The sequence below is a fragment of the Mastigoproctus giganteus genome, chromosome 7 (genome assembly GCF_048544385.1).
Source record: "Mastigoproctus giganteus isolate SK-2022 chromosome 7, ASM4854438v1, whole genome shotgun sequence".
NCBI classification, from domain to species: Eukaryota; Metazoa; Arthropoda; class Arachnida; order Uropygi; family Thelyphonidae; genus Mastigoproctus; species Mastigoproctus giganteus.
This window is the reverse complement of record NC_143581.1, coordinates 122687181-122704935: the sequence shown is the minus strand read 5'-3', so window position 1 is coordinate 122704935 and position 17755 is coordinate 122687181. Positions and strand designations below refer to the sequence as shown.

General features: G+C 36.2%; 1 protein-coding gene across 4 annotated transcripts in view; it reads right to left on the bottom strand.

The window, feature by feature from the left end:
• Tif-IA (RNA polymerase I-specific transcription initiation factor RRN3 homolog Tif-IA) overlaps positions 1-17755 on the bottom strand; it is a 282972-nt gene that overhangs the window by 195714 nt on the left and 69503 nt on the right. For all 4 annotated transcript variants that reach the window (XM_090377082.1, XM_090377081.1, XM_090377084.1 and 1 more), the window contains exon 5: positions 1873-1975. In XM_090377082.1, the coding sequence (XP_090233208.1) occupies positions 1873-1975 (103 nt within the window). The remainder of the gene's footprint in view (positions 1-1872; positions 1976-17755) is intronic.

The window sequence follows — 17755 nt, the reverse complement described above, 5'->3', positions numbered from 1 at the left end:
TTCCCATTAATGGGCCTATTATTAGGGAAAAGGCTTTGGAGGTTGCAAAATCTATGGGAGTAAATGAGTTCAAAGCTTCTGTGGGATGGCTAGACAAGTTCAAAACTCGGTATAAAATTTCTTGGAAAACCGTAAGTGCTGAAGGTGGATCTGTTGATACTGGGGTTGTAACAGAGTGGACCATCAAATTGGAAGATTTATGTCCTGATTTTGAAGCTAAGGATATTTACAACTGTGACAAAACAGGGTTGTTTTTTAAAGCTCTTCCTGAAAAAACAATGAGTCTAAAAAACGAAAAGTGCCAAGGCGGAGAAATTTCTAAGGAACTCTTGACTGTACTATTGTGTACAAATATGCTGGGAGACTTTGAACAACCTCTTGTTATAGGAAAACCACAAAATCCTCGTTGTTTCAAGGGCATAAAGTTGAATCTTTTGAATGTTGACTGGAAGTCTAATAAAAAAGCGTGGATGACACGAGATATCATGAGCGAATGGATAAGTCACTTTAACCAAAACATGATTCATCAAAACAGAAAAATTATTCTTTTCATGGATGCAATCTCACCCACACATTGAACTGTCCAACATTCAAATAGTTTTTCTGCCACCAAACACATCTGCAGAGTGTCAGCCCTTGGATCAAGGGATAATGAAAAAATTTAAACTTCATTACAGAAAACGTTTTAAGACATCTCATTGCAAACATGAACGATGTAACATGTGCGAGTGACCTTGCAAAGAAACTCAGCATCCTAGATGCGATTCAATGGATTTCCTCCTCAGTAAATGCAATTAGAAAACAAACTGTCGTGAACTGTTTTGTAAAGTCTGGCTTCTCAAACGCAAAAATTGAAGTTGTGAAGAGCAATGTGGAGCACCAAGAAGAACAAGAACTTCAACATCTATTGATAATGTATGATACTTCCGCTACAAGTGACCCTGGCTACAAAGATATAGACTCGAACCTCACTACAGAAGATGGTGCTCTAGATATCAAAGACACTATCATCGATATTTTTCAAGAAGTTCCTCATGAGGATGAAGAAATGGAAGGAGGTCATTCTGTCGAAGAACATATTAACGACGAACCACCGATGAAAATAGAAGAAGCGCTCATACAAATCAATCGTTTAAAAATGTTTTTCGCCGCTGAATAAGATACTGAAGGACTTTCGGTGATTTCTTCACTCCAAACAAATGTTGAAAACAAAATTATCAGCCGGAAGAAGGTGCAGAAGAAAATAAGTGATTACTGTATGTATTTTTCTTAAGATAAAGTCATAATATGCATAACACAATTGTATTTATATTATTTACAAAAATATTGTGCAAAATCTGTATATAATTTAATTTAATTTAATTTTACATTAAACATTTAACGATTTTTCTTTATCTCTTGTGTATGTAATTGTATATTATTTACAAAAATATTGTTCAAAATCTGTATATATTTTAATTTAATTTTACATTAAACGTTTAACGATTTTTCTTTCTTTCTTTTTTTTTTCTCCCTCAGACTTCTTGTTAGCGGACACTTCTCTCTAACGGACAAATTTTCGTTCCCCATGGCTGTCCGTTAAAGGGAAGTTTCACTGTATTTATAGTATACTTGATACATGAAAACAAAGAAATAACATATTAATATCTCTTAATATCACTTTCTTGCATTATTCATCCTCAACTAGACAAGAATAGAAACCATAAAAATACCAGTATAATTTATAATTTACATTTTATTATTTTATTTATTTATTTTTTTTTTTTTGAGAAACTTCTGACTCATGATTCAATACACCTGCTGAAGCAGTATGTAAATTTTTATATCCTGTAAGAGAAACATGTTAAAAAAAAAATCTTTAAATATACTTACAAAGGTACTAAAGACAGGATTCCCATCAGCAACTGATGAACCTTCTGTGCAGGACAGCTTACTATCTCTGAACTGGAAGCAAGGCTAGAGAAGCACACTGAATCTGAATCAATTTGAAATAAATATTTATTTTATATAATGTAAAAATGACATACATTAATAAAAGTTATCTTCAAATTTAATAATCTTGTAAAAAAAAGTAAAAAAGTTATATCACATAACTTTTTTTTTACTTTTAACAGATGGCAGAGATGAAGATTATCTCTAAAACTTGGATGAGGATATTACACCTAACAGCCCGTGCTGCCAGATTTTAAGTTACAAAAAACAAGATTGAATTAAACGTCTAGAATTCTGATCAAAAATTTAGTTTCTTGATGATATTATTGTTTAAAAAAATAAAGTAATGAGGAGTTCATTTTTTAATCATTTTTTATATTTAAAATTATTTTTGACAATAATTTTCTCTAATGCATGGACAATAAATTCAAATTAATAAATTAATGCTTAAACTAATAAATTAAATTAATGCTTATGGAGCAAGCCTATGAGAAGCACAGCCTACATTGACTACTGCAAGGCCTTTGGCTCCATGTGCCTCAGATGGTTGATAGACACTGAAGATCTACAAAGTCAACACAACACACTTGCTAAAAGCAACCATGGAGAAATGGAGGAAAAACATCAAAGGTCAAGAACACTGTGACCAGATCGATTCAAGGGAGATAAATACACTGAGCCCACTATACTTCTGCCTAGCACTCAACCCACTGTCCACCACGCTCAACAACTGCAAGTACGGATATACCCTAAGAGAAGGGAGGAAGAACCTCTACACCCTCTCTCACCTAATGTACATGAATGACATCAAACTATGCGGCACCCGAGAATAAACTCCAACAGCTACTCTAGATCCAAAGAGTTCACTAATGTCAGGATGCAATTTGGCCTAGACAAATGTAATAGCTATGGATTCCATCAAGGATATCCAGTTGGCTAAAACTACCAGCTTCAGGCCAGTGAATAAACTGAAGCCATGACAGAGGGAGAGACCCACAAATACCTGGGGATGATGCTAGCAGTTAGAATACAAGGAAATCAAGGCCTTCCTGGCTAAGAACGATGTCCATTTCCACTTGCAGTCTTCCAAACCCCATGTACTTTTTCTGACTGAATCTCAGTTATCAGTTGATTCAACTACTGCTCATCTCAGATGTCCAAATTATTTGCTGTATGATTCCTTTCGCCTCAAAGGTGGTACTTGTGCATATGTCCGTTCTGATATTCCCTGTCAGAGACTTAGCAATTTGGAATCTCCTCTATTTGATCTTCTCTGGCTTAAAATCTCTCTACCTCATTGTGTAAAATTCATCTGTTGTCTCTACCGTTCTCCCAACTCCACTAATCACTTGGAGCTCTTTGACTTCCTCTCTTTGCAACTTGACTTTCTCCAGTCCAACTTTCCTAACAGTGAGGTAATTTTCCTTGGTGATTTTAACTTCACAACTCCAGCTGGCTTCCGTTTTCTAGTCACACCGACCCAGTAGGTCGAGATGCTGAGGCTTTTGCAATTACTAATGACCTAGCACAGATTGTTCATTTACCTACAAGAATACCGGACAATCCTAATCATACAGCCAATACGCTTGATCTTTTTCTCACAAACAACCCTTCTAAGTACAAGGTTGAAGTGAGAGGTCCTTTAGGCACTTCAGATCACAACTTGGTGATTGTCTCTTCTCCAATGGAACCTTTATCTCATGCCTATTCCCAACCTCGTATTGTTTGGCATTACAAGAATGCAAAATGGGATGACCTGCGAGACTTCTTTTCTTCTTTTCCTTGGTCTGATTACTGTTTCAAAACTTCTGATGTCAACGTTTGCTCAGATCGTGTCAGTGAAATTATTCTTGCAGGAATGGAATCCTTTATCCCACACTCCACTTTAAAACCTAGTCCTTTATCTAAACCTTGGTTTTCCAATAAATGTGCTAAGGCTGTCCAAGAGAAGAACGTTGCATATCGTAATTGGCTTGTTTCTAATTCTTCAGTTTCATTTTCTGCCTACACCAAAGCTCGCAACAATTGTAAAGCAGTTATTAATCAGTCCAAACTAGAGTTTGAACAGGCTAAGAGTAGAAAACTTGCTTCTTGCCCTAATGGTAGCCGAGCATTCTGGTCTCTTGCCAAAGCTATTGGCCGCAACTTTTGCCCATCTCTGCTCCCACCTCTGTCCAAACCAGATGGTTCTGTTGTCACTTCAGCCAAGGATAAAGCTGACCTGCTAGCATCCCATTTTTCTTTTCTTCGAGCTCATGTATTAATGATCTTGGTAAAACACCTCCGACCATTCCTAACATGCTCCATTCAATGCCTCCTGTGGTCTTCCGTGAAAAGGATATCAGAAGGATTTTGATGAATCTTGATGCTAAGAAAGCTCCAGGTCCTGATGGTATTTCTCCACTTGTTCTCAAAACCTGTGCTCCTGAACTTACTCCTATTCTTTGCCGCCTTTTTTCACTTTCTTATTCCAAAGGTGTTTTTCCTTCTGCTTGGAAATTTGCTCATATCCAGGCAGTTCCTAAAAAGGGTGACAAATCCCTCCCATCCAATTATCGTCCCATTGCAATTACTTCTACTCTTTCTAAAGTAATGGAGAAATCAATTAACCGCCAACTCTTAAACTACCTAGAAACCTTCCGTCTGATCAACGATCGCCAGTATGGATTCCGTCAGTGTCGATCCACTGGTGATATTCTGGCTTATGTTACCCATTTATGGACTAATTCAATGGAAAGGTTCGGTGAAACACAAGTAGTTGCTCTTGACATCTCAAAGGCTTTTGATCGTGTTTGGCATAAAGGTCTTCTAAACAAGCTTCCATCTTATGGTTTGCCAACTGTTTTTAGTAATTGGTTATCCAGTTTTCTCTCTGATCGCTCACTGAGGGTGATGGTCGATGGCTCTCTGTCTTCTAACTTCTCCACTAATGCCGGTGTCCCCCAAGGTTCAGTTCTTTCCCCCACTCTTTTCCTCTTGTATATCAATGACCTTCTTTCATTGACTGGAAATCCTATCCATAGTTTTGCCGATGATAGCACATTGCATTCAACTTTCCATTTTGAGAAACCTTGTCCTGCTCAATCAGCTTCAACTTCTCGAAAATCTGCTGCCAATTCCTTAAATGCCGATCTTCAGGTAATTCTCCAGTGGGGCAAAGACAACTTAGTTGATTTCAACCCTTCTAAAACTCAGTCTTGTCTTATATCTCGCAAAAAGGATTCTTCTGCTCCTATGCTTATCTTTAGTGATACTCCGATTTCTAGGCAAAATGATATATCTCTTTTGGGGATTACCCTGACTTCTAATCTCTCTTGGCACAAGCACATTACAAATATTGCTTCCTCTGCATCAAAAAAACTTGGTTTTCTCTTTCGCTCTCGGCGTTACTTTTCTCCCAAACAGCTGCTCCCTCTGTATAAATCGCAAATCCGCCCTGCCATGGAATATTGTTCCCACATCTGGGGTGGTGCCCCCAAAACCTCTCTCAGGCTTCTTGATTCCATTCAGAAGAGGGCAGTTAGGTTAATTAATGATTCATCTCTAACAGAGTCTCTCCACTCGCTTTCTCATAGACGCACTGTTTCTGCTGCATGCCTCTTCTACAGATACTTCCATGGGCACTGTTCTTCTGAATTGGCTTCTATAATTCCCGCTCTCTCTTTCAAAACAGTCCGAATACGTGCCACCACCAGCCAACATCCATTTACTGTCCAACTTCAATCCCACAGAACCAACTTTTCATCTTCCTCATTTATTCATTCAACTGCCGTTTTCTGGAACAACCTTCCTTCATACGTATGTCCTGAAAATTACAATCTACAGAAGTTCAAGTCTAATGTCAACAAATATCTTCTTTCGTCTTCTCAACCTCCAACCCAAGCACGGTACTAAGTACTATAGGTTCTAATACCTCTCGTGTTTGGGGTTCACATAAAAAAAAAAAAAAAAAAAATTAAAATCAAAATTAAATTTATTCATTAGTCAAAACTAGCACAACAATACTAAATGAAATTAACTGTTACGGCCACCCTAGATGATCAAACCAAGAGTTCAAACTTGCAATTAATACTTCTGTCCCAGTTAGGGTGTACATACCCTGAAGCAGTTAAGTAACTGTCAGTCAGTCAAGAACTTAAAACAGCATATTAATAAATGTTAAGTATATTGACATATTGGTTGCGATATATTGCTAGTATCAATATATGGTTTTTGATTATCATATGATTGACATATCAATTGTATTTTTATAAATTTTTTGCCATCTGTGCTTTTAATCAACATCAGTTGACACCTTCAAGATTAGATCAGGAGTAGGATTTACCCCATGTTAAATCCCACCCATGAGGTCTCCAATTACTAAGGTGAGGTTCTTTCACTGCAAGTGTGAAAAACAGAAGCAAGAAAATATCAGGAAATATCAAAATGGAGCATGAAAATATCAGACAGGGTCTGATACACACTTATGATAATAGTGCAAATAAATAATTACAGAAGAAATACATTGCCTTTATGGCCACTTGTATCAAACAATTGATTCATATCATTTCAAGGTGGAGTTGGATCAGAAAGATCCTGCTCCACTACGAAGAAAGTTATTTGACAGTGTTTTCACTTAACTACATTCAACAGCTAAAGTTCATTTGGTAATACTGATTATTTGTAAATTCCAAAATCCTGGGATTTCCATACTTGATAAATTTTGACTTTCAAAAAATTGGAGATTTTTAAAATCCAAAGTTTGGACTTGAAATTAAATTCCACTGATATGTAACATGGACTAATAATAAAATATTACCATGGTATGGTTTACCAGATCAGTATGCTTTCAAACATTAGCTTACTTAGGACTTTCCTGTCTGCAGGTTTGTTTAGACTGTCTGTTAAACAAGTTGTCATGATTGCTTCAAGAAAGATAGTAAACACATTTTGTCCACTTCAGAAAAGGTGAGTTAGTGCTTTGTTTATAATAATGGCTCTGCTGTCTAGACTTGGCTCTCAAGGACATTTCTGAAGTTTAAACAGAAAAAGAAGCATAACTCAGTTTGTGTTCTTTTCGTTAGTAAATAAATAATTACAGAACTACAATAATGATATCTTCTCACACTCAGCACTGATATGAGGAATTGTTAAAATGCCAAGTATGACTTAGTATAATTTTTTATATTTTAAGTCATCTTATGCACTTCTTCAGTAACCAAAAAATGCTGTAGATCAATTTCTTTTTTTTTTTTTCTTTATAAAAGCGTATGGTGGGTTCTCACAGTGAAACTGACAAACCAGAAGCTGATATTGCAAACCATTTGTTGCTTCTTCATTTTTTCATCTTCTGTAATACTAAAAGGTACTTGGTATCAGAGATGGAAACATGTCCACAAAAATTAAATTTGAAAATGATGCACTGTCAACTAATAAAATTTCAGTACATTTTTTTGTGATAATTTTGACGACTTAAAATTCTAAGGTATTTTGAAATGATGTATTAAAATATGAAATATGAAAATATTCCAAACAATATAGATATAACAATGCAATGCATACAAAAAAAAAAAAAAAAAATGAAATTAAAGATGAAGTGAAGAGTCAACTCAACAATAATGATGTACAACTGTCAACAACAGGTTCCATGAAGGGAAGATCTTGTTTGACCAATCTGGCAAGGAACTATGAGGTAGCAGAAGTGGACACAAAAATTAAATTTTATTCGATTTTGCAGATGGAAATCCAGTATCTGGAATAAAAAAAGCCTTGCAGCCCTCCCCTAAGACTGACTCAACCATAGCATGAAAAAATTCCTATAAAGTTCTTCCCATTCACGCCAAGCCTGATACTGTATCCAAATCTTTAACAATTGAGGCGGAAGGACAGCAATTGTTAAAATCTATAACCACTGGGCTAGTACTGTAGGTATTTAAAGCAGATTGTTGTTGCTGTTGTAGTGTTTTTTGGTGCAAGGGCTACTTAGGCCATATTGCACCTCCCAAATTAATTGAGTTCACTTATGAGAAATGAACAGGGACAGTTAGAAACGGTCATACATTTGAATTTGTTTTAAAGAGAGAAAGAATTCAGAGAGATTTGCTTCTCTACATATGATGCTGTTGAGAAACAGAGGTTGTTGTAAATCTGAAATGAAACTAAAAGACGTTCATCGGGTATTGTTGAACAAGCTACATTCAAGGAGTATATGTTTTATTGTAAGTAGTTGCAAGCAGTGCGCACATTATGGAGGATCATTTCCTGTAAGCAGATAGAGATGTGTGAGGTTAGTATGACCTATTCGGGTTCTGGCTAAGATTATTTCTTTTCTATTTTTATGAAGGCTAGATGTCCATACTTGTGGTTCAGGTTTTAGTTTAAATAGATTGTTATTTGTTTGCATTTTCCACAGAAGTGTCCATTGTTCCATACATCTACATACATTGTGTCTGTAATCAATACGGGACTAGATCATTTGTTGAGGCTATGCTGAAGGGATGCTTTACAGCAGATAACATAAATCATTTGCTAATGACATATTTATATATGCTTTCGATTTCTAGTTTTGAAATGGCAGCACGAGTTGATTTTTTTTAAATGATTTACTACTAATTATTTGCTTTTCAAAATATTTTTGGAAATGTGCAACTTGTCTGTTGTTTGGTCTTTTTTCTGTATGGTTAGACACTACCTACATGAAAAAAAGTAATTTCCTTTTACATATAGGGAGAAAGTGTCATTTTTCCTTCAAAGCATTTTTCATACTTTGTCACACAGACTTTGTTTTTAATTTGAACAGTACACAATAACAATATTTAACATGTTGATCAGAAAATATAATGTTATAGCCTGATTTATTCTTTTATAAGGAAACTCAATATACGGGATGTTCTGATAATGATGAGCCAAAATTTGCAGATGGGATTTATATACAATTGAAAAAAAAATTTCATTGTGTGCAAGTGTCTATATATACTTTATTTCTAAACAATGGATTTTTTTAGCATTAGTTATGAGTGGCTTTCCCTTTAATGTTTCACCTTTCTTTGACTGAAACTCTACCTTGTCCAGTCCAATTATCCTAACAGAGGTAATTTTCCTTAGCAATTTTAACAATTTCTAGTTGTATGGATCCAGCTGGTCAAGATGATAAAGCTCTTGCAATTACCAATGACCTCACACAGATAGTTCATTCACCCAAAAGTTAACAAGACAATCCTAACACACCCAACACACTATCTTTTTTCTCATGAATAACCCTTCAAAGTATATGATGAGGTGAGCAGGTGCCTGTAGGCACCTCAGGTCACAACTTGGTGATGGTCTCTTCTCCGATGGAGCTTTTCTCTTGTGGCTCAGCTTCATGTTTTTTGGAACCACAAGAATATGAAATGAGATGATCTGTGAGATATCTATTGTTTTACTTGTTTCAATTACTGTTTTAATCTTCTGATGTTACTTTTCTCAGATTGTGTCAGTGTCATTCATGCCACACTCCACTTTAATATCTCATCCTTTATCTAAACCTTGGTTTTCCCATAAATGTGCTAAGGCTGTTCAGGAAAAGAATGTTGCATGTTGTAATTGGCTCTTATCCAAATCACAGGATCATTTTCTACTTAAACTAAAGCTCATAACTCTGTTTATTGGTCCAAACTAGATTTTGAACAGGCTCAGAGTAGAAAACTTGCTTCTTGTCCAAATGGTAATCAAGCATTCTGGTCTCTTGCCAAAGCTATTGGCTGTAACTTCTGCCCATCAATACTCACACCTTCACTAAAACCTGATGGTTCTACTGCCTTCTTAGTACCATTACCTTTATAGTCAATTGCCTAATGTGATTTTCCAACAAAATGATGTCAGAAGAATTTTGAACAATCTTCATGCCAAGAAAGCTCCAGTTCCTGATGGTATTTCTCCACTTGTTCGCAAAACGTGTGCTCCCGAGCTTGTTCATTTTGTGTGTTGCCTTTTACACTTTCTTATTCCACTGGGATTTGCCTTCTGCTTGGAAATTTGCTCATATCCAGCCACTTACTAAAAAAACAGGGCAATAAATCCCTCCCATTGCACTTACCCCTACTCTACTCTACTCCTAAACTATCTCAAAACCTTCCACTCGATCAATGATCGCCAATATGGATTCCATCAGTGTTGATTCATTGGTGATATTTTGGCTTATGTTACCCATCTATTAGTAAAAATAATAAATGCACAAAGCATAATACTTTACAAATTTAAAATACACTAACAGAACATTCAGTGAAAATGCACTATTCTTTGTTCGTAATAGTAAATTGCAATAAACGGCATCAATTTAATTGTATCTCATATTGTGACTACCTTCACAATGAGTTACCACATATTGTACTTCCTCAAATAAGTAATGCTTCACCAATAGAGAAGACTACTGTTACTTATTGTCAGAGGATACTACCACACTAATTGCAGCAGCTGGAGACTCGGCACCTGAAAGGTGATCTGATTGAGGTGTATAAGGCTTTGAATGGGTTGAGCACGCTGAATTCTGATGGGATTCTTCTTCCACTTGTTCAGATTATGAACCTAAGGGAACATAAACTGAAATTGAGGAAGGACAGATGTAGAATAGATGTGCAGAAATTTGCCTTTAGTCAGCGGGTGGTTAATTGCTGGAACAAACTTCCATCTGTCATTGTGGAAGTTGATAGGTTAAATAAATTTAAGGAGGAACTGGACAAATATTTAGAGGTGATTGTTTTGTAATTTTTTTTTTTTTTGGCTGATGCTGCATAAGCTCATAAGCTTGCTTTCTTACATCACATGCCAATACTACCACTACACAGAAGGCACTGTTTCAAGGTTTGTTGGCCTATCCTCAATGAGTGGGCAGGTACCCTGGTGTTGCAATCATGCCAACCCAATTATGCAGTATAACTCCACAATATGAGATGCAAAATATACTAATAGAACATTCAGTGAAAATGTTCTATTAGTATATTTTTTGTTCATTCGTAATAGTGAATTGCAATAAACAGCACTGATTTAATTGCATCTCATATTGTGACTACCTTTACAATGAATTACCATGTATTGCACTACCTCAAATAAGTAACGCTTCACAAATAGAGAAGACTATTGTTACTTATTCTCAGCAGATACCACCACCCAGATAGCACTGTTTTAAGGCTTGTTACCCTATCATCGACGATAGGCCAACAAGCCTTTAGTTGTCTTTAGCTACTTATGCATACCGTTAGGCATCTCTCATATTTTGAAAATATACTTCACAACTGTGGATCGTCACGATTGCAACACCGGGTATCTGCCCACCAACCGACAATAGGCCAACATGCCTTGAAGCGGTGCTGTCTTGGTGGTGGCGGTATCCACTGAGAATAAGTAATAATAGTCTTCTCCATTGGTGAAGCATTACTTATTCGAGGTAGTGCAATATACGGTAACTCGTTGTGAAGGTAGTCAATATGTGTGTTGATGCCGTTTATTGCAATTCACTATAACTGAGGGCAAATTGGAGGAGAAATTATTGAAGTTAAACGTAAGGAAGGAACCTGGGTGGATGGGATCTATCCAGTTATATTAAAGGAGGAGGCAAAGCAACTAAGCAAACCCTTAGCCATAATTATGAGAGCATCATTGGACTCAGGGGAGGTCCCCATGGACTGGAGATGTGCAAATGTATCCCCAATTCACAAAGGGAGATCGAAGGGTGACACGAGTTATTACAGACCAGTTAGTTTAACTTCTGTTCCTGGTAAAATAATGGTTTGTTTGTTATTTGGTTTTTAGGAGCATTAACAACTAAGGCCTTTTTGCTCCGGGATATACGGTGGTCATTCCATGACCTTTCCGCATTCTCCATATTTGGTGGTGACGGGCTCGAACTCCGGTCTAATCAAGAAGCGTGTGCTACGCACTGCTGCTCCTTCCCACCTGGCTACGGAGGCGCCTGTAAAATAATGGAGTCACTGGTTAAAGATGCATTGCAGAATCATCTAGACAAGACTGCAACAATAATTCAGACACAGCATGGGTTTGTTAAGGGAAAGTCTTGTCTGACAAATTTGATAGGATATTATGATGTGGTTACAAAGGAACTGGATGCAAAAAATAATTTTGATATCATATATTTGGATTTCAGGAAAGCTTTTGACACTGTTGCGCATGAAAGACTATTGTACAAATTGGAGCAGAATGGTATTAAGGGTAAGTTGCTACAATGGATAAAAGGATGGTTAAGTGGGAGAAGAAAGAGGGTGGTAATCAATGGGTGCAGCTCTTCTAGAACTAATGTTATTAGTGGGGTCCCGCAGGGTTCGGTGTTAAGTCCACTGTTGTTTTGTATATTTATCAATGATATTGATGAAGGTATATCAGGCTTAAAGTCGAAGTTTGCAGATGATACAAAGGTTGGCAGGGTTGTTAATGACAGTAATGGCAGTGTGCTACTGCAACAGAATCTAGATAATTTGGGCAGATGGGCTAAGAAGTGGCAACTGAAGTGCAAAGTACTGCATATTGGTAGAAATAACCCTAGAGAAACGTACCAACTATGTGGCACTACACTTAAGGTGGCAGAAAATGAAAGACCTGGGAGTAATTGTGCAGTCAGATATGAAGTTTTCTGAGCAATGCAGAGAGGCTGCCAGGGCAGGTCATGGGGTTTTGTCAATGATATATAGGAATTTTGCTAGCAGGGAAAAGGAGGTGATTGTCCCTCTGTATAAGGCAATGGTCAGGTCACGCCTTGAGTACTGCGTACAGGTCTGGAGGCCTCATTTTAGGAAGGATGTAGATTTGCTTGAGCGTGTACAGAGAAGGGCAACAAGATTGGTGAGGGGAATGAAGGGATCCTCTTACCAAGAGAGGCTTAAGTTCTGAAAATTGCAGTGGCTGAAGACTAGGCACCTGCACGGTGATCTGACTGAAGCGTAAAAGGCCTTGAATAGGTTGAGCACCCTGAATTCTGATGGGATCCTTCCACTTGTTCAGATTACGAACCTAAGGGGGCATAAATTCAAATTAAGAAAAGACAGATGTAGAATAGATGTGCGGAAATTTGCCTTTAGCCAGCGGGTGGTTAATTGCTGGAACAAACTTCCATCTGTCATTGTGGAAGTTGATAGGTTAAATAAATTTAAGGAGGAACTGGACAGGCATTTGGAGGGAATGGTGTGATTTTTTTTTTTTTTTTTTTTTTTTTTGGCTGATGCTGCATAAGCTCATTCACTTGCTTTCTTGCATCACATGCCACTACTATTATGAACAAAGAATAGTGTATTTTCACTGAATGTTCTATTAGTTACCCATATATATATATATAGACAAATTCAAGGGAGAAGTTTGGTGAAACTCAAGCAGGTTGTCTTTGACACTTCTTAAGCTTTTGTTCGTGTCTGGAATAAAGGTCTTAACAAACTTCCATCTTAGTGATTGCAACTGTTTTTAGTAATTGAGTATCCAGTTCTCTCTCTGACTGATCTCTGCAAGTGATGGTAGATGGCCCTCTGTTTTCTAACTACTTCACTAATAATGGTGTTTCCAAAGTTCAGTTCTTCCTCCCAGTCTTTTATTCTTGTATATTAAGACTTTCAATTGACTGTAAATCTTATTCATAGTTTCACCGATGATAGCACATTGCATTCCATCTTCCACTTTCAGAAACAGCTTCAACTTCTCGAAAATCCATTTCCTTAAATTCTGATATCCAGGTAATTCTCCAACGAGGCAAAGATATTTTAGTTAATTTCAATCTTTTTAAGCCTCATTTTATATCTCACAAAAAGGAATCTACTGCTCCTATGCTTATCTTCGATGATATCACATATCTCTGTTGCAGATCACCCTGACTTCTAATCTCTCTTGGCATAGGCATATTACAAATATTGCTTCCTCTGCATCTAAAATCTAAAACACTGTTTTTTCTCCTTTGCCCTTGACAATACTTTTCTTCTAAACAACTACTCACTCTGTACAACTCTTGAATTTACCATGGAATATTATTCCCATATCTGGGCTGGTATGAAAACCTATGTGACTTCTAGACTCCATTGAAAAGAGGACAACCAGACTGTTTGTTATTTGGTTTTTAGGAGCATTAGCAACTAAGGCCATATTGCTCCGGGGATATGCGGTGGTCATTCCCTGACCTTTCCGCATCCTCTGTATTTGGTGGTTATGGGCTTGAACCCCGGTCTAATCAAGAAGCGTGTGCTATGCACTGCTGCTCCTGCCCACCTGGCTACGGAGGCACCAACAACTGGACTAATCAATGGCCTGTCTCTTACAAAGTCTCTGTCTCGTAGATGTTCTGTATCTGCTGCATGCCATTCTGTAATTCCTCCCCTACACCCCTCTCTCTCTATCAAACTAGTCTGAACACATACTGTATTCAGTCAACGTCCATTTACTGTCCAACTTCGCTTCTTCCTTTATCCCTTCGATTTTAGCTTTCTGGAGCAACCTTCTCTCACAGGTATTTCCTGAAACAATCTGCAGAAATTCAAGTCTAATGTCAATAAGTATCTTCTGCCTTCCTAGCCCATAAAAAAAAAGCATTGAATTTTAATCATTCCAGTGTGTGGAATTCATCTGTAAATTTTGGCCCATTATTATCAGAATACCTTACATATATAATCTGTTGTATTATGTAACTAACTATATGTATATGTGCTCAAAACAAAAAGCTCTGTTTCTTTAAAATTACAATTCTAAAATGGTTAAATTGAAAGATTTCCTTTTATGAGTCATGCATTTGAAATATTCCTGTACTAAACTGAAGCAGGTGTGCTATAATACAGTATATCTCTGTTAGCTAGATATCGTATTATTTGAAATGTGATGTATTTCAAAGTCATGATCATTCTCCGACCATATTCAGTGGAATCTCTTTAATACAAATTTCAAGGGACCTAAATTTTCACGTTTTGTAATAACGAGGTCCCCCAAAAGTGTCAAAATTTTACATCTTTTTTTTTGGTGTATATCTAAGAATAATAATTAATAAATAATATCAAAACTAAATTAATAAAATAAAATAAAAACAAAAGTCTTGTCTAAACAATACAGTAATAGGAATAATATATTTTTTAAAGATTTTATTTTATTTGTAAGATAAACTAAGAGAAAAGCAATATTAACAGAAATGAAAATATTATACAGTATATATTTTGATATATGCAATATTTTAGTACACTTTATATTAATATTTTAATATAAAAGACATACAAACCATTAACTTTTTAATAAATTAATCTAATTTAACGAAAGAATCCAATATTGTTTGCACAGTTTTTGTCCTATATGCATTTTTAACTACAGCACAGACGTTATCAAATGCAATAGTTGTTTCTTTATCAATGTTACTGCAGGCCAACACATTCTCTACGTTTAATGCATTTTGGACATCTGATTTAGATGGCAGTGTGTGCTTCTTCACTTTCGCTGGTGACAAAAACTTCATCATTTTGTTTGGTACCCAGCAACTCTTCTGGTGTTGGCATTGCAGTGGTAGCAACTTTATCATTCACCTTCACAAACTTCAAATTCGCCAACAAAATCCATATGCTTCTTCAAATTCCTCACTGTTGCTATCACATTCATCTGCTGGACCATATTTTCCGATGACGTTCTCTCCAAAGCCACTTTTTTGAAGCAGTTGATTATTACACTTGTAATACTTTCACTTGTAATTATTACACTTGTAATACATAATTGATGTAATACTTTCCCAAGCAATAACAAGATTACAGATAGCATCCAAGACATTCCAATTTGGCTGCAAATTGTTCCCTCCTTCTATGTTGCGGATCAAGTACCTTATCAGGCAGGCTCTATATGTTCTATTGAGGTTATAAATAATGCCTTGATCCAGTGGTTACATTAAACTGGTGGTATTGGGGGGGAAAAAAAAAAAAAAAAAAACAACAGCCATATATTTGTAAACTTAAGTGTCTCGGCAGAATGTGCTGTACAATGGTCTAGAATCATCAAAATGGTCCTTTTTTCTGAAGCCATTCTTCTGTCCAATTTTGATAGACAAGACTGGAAACTTTTGACCATAAGCCAAGCACTTCCATTGGCCTCATAATCACTGGGAAGTTGGTTAACTGCTTTAAAACATCTTGGCTTGGATAACTTACCAATCACAAGTGGGTAGTTTTGTACTGCCATCTGAATTGCAGCATAACAGAACAGCGAGTCCTTGTTTACTTAATTTTCCACCATGACAAGACTCCTCGAACAGCAAATGTTTTGTTTAGCAGCAAATTATAAAAAAAAACCTGTCTCATAAATATTAAAAATATCCTTTGCCTCATATATTTCAATGATGGACCGTACAGAACACAACCAGTCTGTAGCCTTTTCTTTCTCGACTAACCCAGACTCACCCCAAGCATTTTGCGAAACCAAGTTATTCCTGTCTTTAAATCTTTGGAGCCAGCCACTGCTGCATTTGAATTCACTAATCCCATGTTGCAGAGCTAGATAATTTGCCTTTTCTTGCAAAATCGGACCTGATATTGGCAAATTAGATGCACACATTTGTTGGTACCACTCGAAAAGTTTTTTTTTCAAGCTCCTTGTGTTTTGCATCACGAATTTGTTTCCTGTGTTTCATCGCTGCTCCAGTGTCATGCACTTCTTCAAGTCTTTTTTGGTTTTTCGGCATTGTAGATAATGTAGGTAAAGGAATGTTGTATTCCTTTGCAATGTCCATTTTGCTTCTTTCCATCCTATCAGCCTCTTGTATAATTTTAGTTTAATTTCCAGGCTTAATTCTGTCTGTCTGTCTACGTTTTGTCGCCATAACACTGCTAGATAAGATTTAATATAAACAAACTTTAAAAACATAAGTTCCAAAAAAGACATCAGCTCAGATAAAATGGCACAAAAAATAGACTGCTGTATACCAGGGGTCGGCAAACGTTTTTTGGAAAGGGCCAGATCGTAAAATTTTTAGGCTCGGCGGGCCAGGTAGCAAACTCGAAGATATTTACATGGGTAATTCTACCATAGAGCAACAAAAAAAAAAAAAAAGGTTCAAAATCTTTTTATTAGGAAGTGATATTTTACATAATATTTATACACATGTGGACACTTACAAAAAAATGAATAAAATATTTCCATTTATTAATAAACGTATTATAGAACTGGTTAAATTTTGTACTAATGTGATGAATGTAATTGTTTTTTCTGAGATAATATTTCAACATACTGGAGTTCAAAGTTAGTACTTCCTATCATTAAAGTTCTTTGCAAATGGTCATCCATTAATAATGATCTGTATTGCGATTCTACATATTTCGTTTTCGAAAATGTCTTTTCACATTGGTAAGTACTCCCAAATACAGATATAAATCCCCGTGCATATGATTTTAATTGACCGTATTTATCTTCCGAAAGATATTTATAGAATTGGGTTAGATCCATTTCTTTAAACCTAACCTTTAGCATATCATCATTTTGCAGATCAATCATTTCCAATTGAAGGTCTGATGAAATCTCCTCATTTGTACAGCCAAATGGATTTTGAAATATGGAATGTCTTTTGCACTTGCATCAAGATCCGAAAAACGCTGTTGTAACTGTAGTTTAAGTTCAGAAAATATATCTGCCGCTAATTTTTTTGGGAATGGGGATTTTGCAAATATTTGAAATTTTTTACAGCATGGAAAATGGTCAAACTTGGTTAATGTGATTTGTGTTTCAAACAATGCAAATTTTTGACAATATGACTTTACGATAGAATACGTTTCACATATGAGCACTGTTTTCCCTTGTAATTTTAAGTTGAATTCGTTAAGATATCCCACAATGTCTGTGGCAAATGCTAATTTCCATA